We start from the raw sequence: 7,025 nt of genomic DNA, 5'->3' as shown, positions 1-7,025 counted from the left end.
TGATTCTCTCACTAGTGACGAGGGATCAGAGCGTAGAGCTAGCTGTGTTTTTTACAAGATTGACCTTCCTATCAAGGAAAGCGCTCTTCATTCGGTATCTTCGGACCCTAGCTCAGTGCTGGTCAACCAAGACTTTACCCCGGTTTCATCCCGCAAAGTACTGTAAGTGATCGGTGGCCAAGTCGGTGTTAAGGAGACAAGCTCGCCGACGCGTGATCTGCAACCTTCTAACGCAGCAGTATCCTCGGGAAGGCAAGAGCTAGCGAGGGCGAATCGCAGCTCTTCATTTCTAGCCGAAAGACAGATGAACATGCATTATTTCAGCAGCAGCAGCAACATGGACGCAGGTGGCCGAGTGTCTGATTCGAATTTGCTTGACCGCGGCGGTGGCGACATGGTATCTCATGTCGGCGGCGGCGGGGCGGGATCAGTAAGGCCACCGGCTATTACAGGAGGAGGAGGGGGAGGTGGTGGAGGAGGAGGGGGTTCTGATCTCACTGATTTACATTATCAAAACATGCTCAAAGAGAATCCTGGCCACCCTTTGCTGCTCAGTAATTACGCCCAGTATCTTGCAGAGGTTAGTGTGATTGCATAAGGGTAAACTTTTACAAGCCTGCGTGTCTAGATCTGCTGCGCATCCAATCTTTTATTTGTTTCAAAAATTTGAGAGCGCAATGTATTCTTTGCAACACGGCCTGCAGCTGGCGAAGCGAGCAGGGTATGAACACAGTCACATAAGCCTTTTTACCAACTGTGAACCATATTTCCGAATTTGATTATCAGCTAACTGTCTTTGGTTATTAATCAACAGGCGAAGCTTGACTATTGCAGAGCTGAGGAATTTCTCCAGAGGACCATTTTGGCGAATCCCGGCGATGGGGAGCTGCTTGGGCAATATGCTAAGATAATTTGGGATGTGCACCAAGACCGTGAGCGCGGTACCAGTTGCTTCGAGCGGGCCGTCCAAGCAGCACCCGATGATTGGTGAGCTAGTGTGGTGGCATGTGGCGTCGTTATTTTTTTTCCCCCACTAAAAATTAAGAAGTATCCCTTTATTTATGAAAGTGTAGAGTAGTGGAAAGGTGTTCTTATTGGGTGTAGTTGAGTTGTCGAGTTCCACAATGGAGACCTTAGGTCCGATGTCTAGCACCTCCACGGCGAATGGCATGCTTGTTAAGCCCATGGCCTAGATCCACCCTTTCTTGTTTGTTGAGCCGATGGACTACATCTACCCTCTCAACAAGAAAGGTGTTCTTACGGATGAGTATACCTTCATATAACTATAAAAATATTGGCCCATCTTTAACTTATGGATTGATAGTAGATTGACTTGAACCTAACCTAGATAGGTTTCTGTTATGTTAATTGAATTTCTAAATGCATAACATTTATCTTCTTCCCCTACTTTGTTAGCTCAGTACGTCATGGGTCAAAAGCTAGGCCCTTCATCTAAAAGATATGTAGATTTTTTGTGTAAATATTTCTCAAAGTAGGATATAAAGATGAGCCCAACCATTTTTTGAAACCCTCTAGATTAGCCATTGAACTAGATAATTGTTAGGCCAATTTTCATGTCCTTCTTGGAAAGAGATTCGATTCAATATATATGTATATCTTTTACCCATAGATCTAATTTTAGGCCAATCAAGTACTTGAGTAACAAAGGCGGAGGTATTTAGAAAGGTCTATAGCTGATTATTTCACAATCCAATATATTGAATTGGCTACATAGAGGCTTTTGGAGACCTTTCTATCGTATTTACCATGCACAATACTCCATTATCTATCAATGGACTAATGTTTATATTTTTTAACACCTTTCTATCGTATTTACCATGCACAATACTCCATTATTTATCGATGGACTAATCTTTATATTTTTTAACGAGACTATATTTGTTAATATTTTGACACTATTTTACTACCCTTTGATAAAGATTAGCCATATAGAGTATCCCTTCTAAGTTTTTGCCATATAGAGTATCCCTTCTAAGTTTTTGCCATATAGAGTATCCCTTTGAAAAAGATTAGCCATATAGAGTATCCCTTCTAAGTTTTTTCCATGTTAGACAAGTATAGTCATGAGTCTCACAAGTTAGCCTCTCAAGCTATATTGAGCATCATCATGCATGGTTCTCGTACAAAATATATTATCTTTGAAGAACCATTGGTTGTTTGGTCACTCACAAGTAGTTAGGAGAGGAGATGAGAATGAATAGTTTGTATAGTTTGAACAACTAAAGTCGCATTGAAAACCTTGCATAATTGTCATGAGTACCATATGTTCTTACATAGTAGTAGTCAATAGTAAGTTGAGATAAGGAGCAAACACTTTGCATAGTTGTATGAGTACCTTTTATGTTCTTTGCAGCAAGGTGCTTGAAAGATGTGAACCCTTTTTTCATAGTTATTATGAGTACCTCATTCATATTCATACAATTGGTAGCTATGAGTGCCTTTTGTTCAAACGACCCTTTTTTGCATAGTTATTATGAGTACCTCATGTTCATATTCATAGGATTGGTAGTTGTGAGTGCATTTTGTTCAAAGGATCCTTTTATGTTCTTGCAAGTTGCTTGAAAGGTGTGAACACTTTTAGCATAGTTATTATGAATACCTCATATTCATATTCACATAATTGGTAGTTATGAGTGCCTTTTGTTCAAAGGGTCCTTAGTTGTCTCACGAAAACCATGCTTCTAAAGAACCATCAATTATTAGAATATCAATGTGCACTAACATTGACTTTTAATGGGAAAGGTCTCTTTCAAAGAGAACCGTCGATTATAAGAAAATCCATGCGCCCTACCAATGTTGACTTTTGATGGGCAGGGTGTCTTTCAAAATTATTCCATGTGCCCTACCAATGTTGACTTTTGATGGGTAGGGTGTCTTTCAAAATTATTTTTTCAACATTTAGTGTATTTTTTTATGACCAATAGAATATTTTTGGTGTATTGATGGTTGATATGCCAAAAAATGGATATAATGGCCATGAAAATCAAGCTGATATGCCCTAGTGTCTCATCTATCCTAGCTTTTTCACCATTTTATGCCCACAACAAAACTTGTGTCATGATATGATACTAAATAACTTATGTGTTCTTTTTTGCCAGCTACGTCATGGCCGCTTATGCCTCTTTTCTATGGAACTCGGAGCAAGAGGAGGAGGATGTGGAAAAAGAGGGTTCGAATGCTTCCAATTTCTCATGCTTACCTAGCTTGATCTCTGTAGGGCTTGCCTAAGTGAGGGTACTCAACTAATGTAAATATGACTTCAATTACAGCCCATTAATGTATTGGCTAATGTTTGTTACATTTTTCTTTCCTTTTTTAAATGGGTGTGTCTCACACGTATAACCATTGAAGCTTTGTAGACAATATTTTTTGTAGTTTTGTGTGCCAAATTAGTGACTCATGGTGCAATCATGGCAAGGAAAAGATGTTTAACTTTGTTTATCTTTACTAAGCTTTTCCTACCTAAATTCCTAGCTACTCAAAAGAAATTTTGATTTCAAATTCAACTAGTTTGAATGGGAAGAGAAAGTTCCAAGAATATTTATATGGTTTTAAATTAGTTGCAAGCAAGGACGATGCTAAATATAAGAGAAACAAAAAATGAAAGAGGGTGTGAGAGAGAGAGAGAGAGGGAGAGAGAAATCTTATAGCTCGCAGTTGGGTATAGGCATCGGTATCATTGTCAGTACCGAACCATCGGTATAAGCCTAGGTAAAAACGTCGACTTACTAACACTTATACTAACACTGTGACACTTCTAACGATGATTATACTGATGCTTATACCGACAATGAAAAAAATAAATTTGGGTAGAATGGGACAGATTGAGGTAGTTTCCCCAACATATCCCATTCTACCCACAGTACTTGGCTCACAATACCTAGCTAGGTACTTTTGATATAGACAAATTAGCCTCATGTATAGCTTTGCAGACAAAGTCTTACAAATAGCTGCACCCATAGCCTTACAGATAGCCTCGTGCATAGCCACACGAGAAGAATTTGAAAAAAAAATGGCAGAGGGACAAAAAAATGGGAGAGAAAGAGATATGCTTCTCTCTCTCCCATTCTATCCCACACACACACCCCCCCCCCCCCCCCCCCCGAAAAAAAAGAAAAAGAAAAAAAAAACTAACACATGCATGCAAAATATAGCATTTACAACATATTCACAAGTCAAGGTGAAGATAATCTTGTGCAAGTGAAGGTCAAGAAAATCATATTCACATATAAGCATTGGGAGATGAAAGACAACAAATATTGCACAAGATTAAAGCCAAATATAGTTTCTATTTCTTAATCGTCGCGCTAAAGAATTACATCTCGAATTATGGCAAGAAAAATTAATCCCTTATCATAGGCAAAAAAGAGTAAACCCTTATTATAGGCAAAATAAAAGGATAATAAAATAAAAGTCTAGTGAGTTGGCATTGCATCAAGGTCCTCATCATCATCTTTGCTGAATACTCTCACACATTCTGATTGCTATCACCCCTTATTACAGCTTCAGCCTTTACTCTCACATTTCCATTGCTTTTCAGTTGCACATGGGCACAATTTGTAGTAACATGATCCTAAAACACAACAAAACTAACACAAGTGAAACGCGGTTTAGAAAAAACAAAGGTTATTGATTTAGGAATGTACTTGCTTGCCATGCTTGCCAAGCAAGCCTCCAAAAATAATAATCCATCCTTCTTCTTGCACCCTTCAAAGAGAGCTTTTTTAAAAAAATCCATTGTAATGTGAAATCATATTCATCTCGCAAATAAAAAGAATCCTAGCCTTAACACAATGGATTTCATATTGATGTAATTACTCAAAATTTTTATGTTATTAACATTTGTAAATACGTCAGTAACACCCCAACGTCATTGACATAAAAAACGTTGACGTGCTGGTGACCTGTGAAACCTATAAAATCCCAAAGAGCTTTTGCTTTTCCCATCGGGCCTATTGGGCTTTCTCTTTTTCTCGGTGGGCCCGACAAGGTTATAAATATATCCCTCGTCCATCTAGGTCCATCGGGCTTATTTTCAGTTTGTGAGAGAGAGAGAGTGTGTGTGTGTGTGCAGAGCTACATCACAGGTAATTATTTTAACATTTTACGTTTATTTTTCTACGAGACCTAGTCAAAAATTGACAGTGTGTCGTATTTTTGGCACGTAACATCAAGGATTGGCCAGGCTTTAGAGTCATGTTTCGGTCACCCCATTCACAGTGTGGTGCTTGTCTCTCAACATTATATTGTAATGTTTCGTTGTATATGTTGTTAGATAAGTATGTCAGCCATTTCAATAATTGGTCGTATCACTCGGCCCATCATTGTCATCATGGACGAGACAGCTTCCCCTGTTTGCAAATTAAGATCGACACTAGGTTGTTGTACTACTCGGCTGTACAACATGTCGTCTTGTCAGCCATAGAGTGGAGTATATAGGAGTCTTCTCTAAGTCGTATTGCTCGACTCTTTGGGTTGTCTCTAGGGTTTATATATAGTGTGTTAGGGTTTGACAGTGGGTCATATTACTCGGCCATCGTGTGTCGTTCTAGTTCATATTTTATATGCATGTACACTTCGACACTAGGTTATATTGCTCCACTATAACACAACCCGACTGTAGAGCGACGCTTGTTTGCATCGCTACGGTGCATCACTTATGCGACTCCAGTAGTGATGCCCAATCATCATAAGCGTCAAAAAAGCATCGCTTAAGTGACGAAAAAACCCTCGCTTATGCGATGCCTACTGATTGGGTGTCCTTAAAAGACGTGTGTCTTAGGGCGTCGCTTAAATGATCATGGGCATCGTATAAGCGATGCTCAATAGATATTTTAAACAATTAAAAACTCACAGTAGAGTGTAACGGTTCTCTCTGTCGCTCTAGCATGTATGTGCTTTGGAACGAAGGTTCTCTCTGTCTCTCTCATTACAATACTCCTCTCTCTCTCACACACATACATACAATATTAAAGTACTCATTCTCTCTCTCTCTCTCTCTCTCTCTCTCTCTCTCTCTCTCTCTCTCTCTCTCTCTCTCTCTCTCTCTGTGGTCGAGCACACAAGTGAGCAAAGATCAGTTCAACATGTCAAATTATAGCATCAGTAAGCACATAATTATACTTCAACAATTTACGTTTGTGCACTAAGTTGAACAAAAATAAATGCTCAAGTAAATATATGTAAGCGTATAAGAGTACAAAGTATATACAGTGATCAACTGTCTGCAAATGGTAAAATATGATGAGAACAAATGGTAGAACAAATGGTAGAATGTGAGGCTGGCATAGTCTACCTAATCCTATACTCATGTCTATGGATAATAGAACAAATGGTAAAATATGATGAGAACAAATGGTAGAATGTGAGGCTGGCATAGTCTACCTAATCCTATACTCATGTCTATGGATAATAGTACATATAACTTTATACAATGCCTCCAAATACAAAATGGGCTCGAAACAAGCTAGGGTCTAGAGCAAGGAGAAGGAGGATGCTCTAGTCTGCATGATATATACCCTCATCATCCTCATGATCACTGTCCCTTGATGTAGGATGCTCCATCGACATAGATTTGCACCTAATGGCACTCTGTAGATCTACCTCCATCATGTCCTCATCGCCATGCAACTCTTGCGGTTTAGAAAACTTAATTAGTTTATGTTTTAATTAGAAGTCCAATGGCATTTAATCTAGATTACTTATAAAAGTAGCTGATGGAGGTAGTTGGGTCTTCAGATATCAATCATTAACAAAACATTCTATATTAAGGTACTTCAAATAAAACAAATGTTCATCAACCAAAATGTTAAAATATCCTAACTAGATAAATATTATTACTTTAAACCACATCACAAATCTAATCAATCTCTTTTGTTAAAAATACATCAACAATCGCTAATCTCCATAACTATTCCAATATTGTCCATGTATGATTTCTCTAGGTGGACATTTTGATCTCTATTATTTTTTTGTGGTCATTATGGAACTGAATATTCTAATCC

At 38.5% G+C, this 7,025-nt stretch overlaps 1 protein-coding gene across 1 annotated transcript; it reads left to right on the top strand.

The window, feature by feature from the left end:
- The first annotated feature begins 304 nt into the window (after nt 1-304).
- On the top strand, nt 305-3,395 carry LOC147639396 (uncharacterized). The gene is made up of 3 exons (XM_086790810.1): nt 305-580; nt 815-987; nt 3,120-3,395. Exons 1-3 carry the CDS (start codon nt 305-307, stop codon nt 3,247-3,249), a joined length of 579 nt encoding a protein of 192 aa, XP_086646936.1. The 3' UTR covers nt 3,250-3,395.
- The last annotated feature ends 3,630 nt before the right edge of the window (nt 3,396-7,025 follow it).

The sequence above is a fragment of the Cibotium barometz genome, chromosome 4, assembly GCF_041138505.1.
Source record: "Cibotium barometz isolate CiBa-2024 chromosome 4, ASM4113850v1, whole genome shotgun sequence".
NCBI lineage: Eukaryota > Viridiplantae > Streptophyta > Polypodiopsida > Cyatheales > Cibotiaceae > Cibotium > Cibotium barometz.
This window is presented reverse-complemented; position numbering and strand designations above follow the sequence as displayed.

What these genes read in the sequence shown, in the direction of transcription:
- LOC147639396 (XM_086790810.1), top strand. Translation starts at nt 305, where the DNA reads ATGAACATGCATTATTTCAGCAGCAGCAGCAACATGGACGCAGGTGGC. An exon ending in ACGCCCAGTATCTTGCAGAG is followed by an intron (nt 581 to 814) that starts GTTAGTGTGATT and finishes ATTAATCAACAG; the next exon opens with GCGAAGCTTGACTATTGCAG. An exon ending in CAAGCAGCACCCGATGATTG is followed by an intron (nt 988 to 3,119) that starts GTGAGCTAGTGT and finishes CTTTTTTGCCAG; the next exon opens with CTACGTCATGGCCGCTTATG.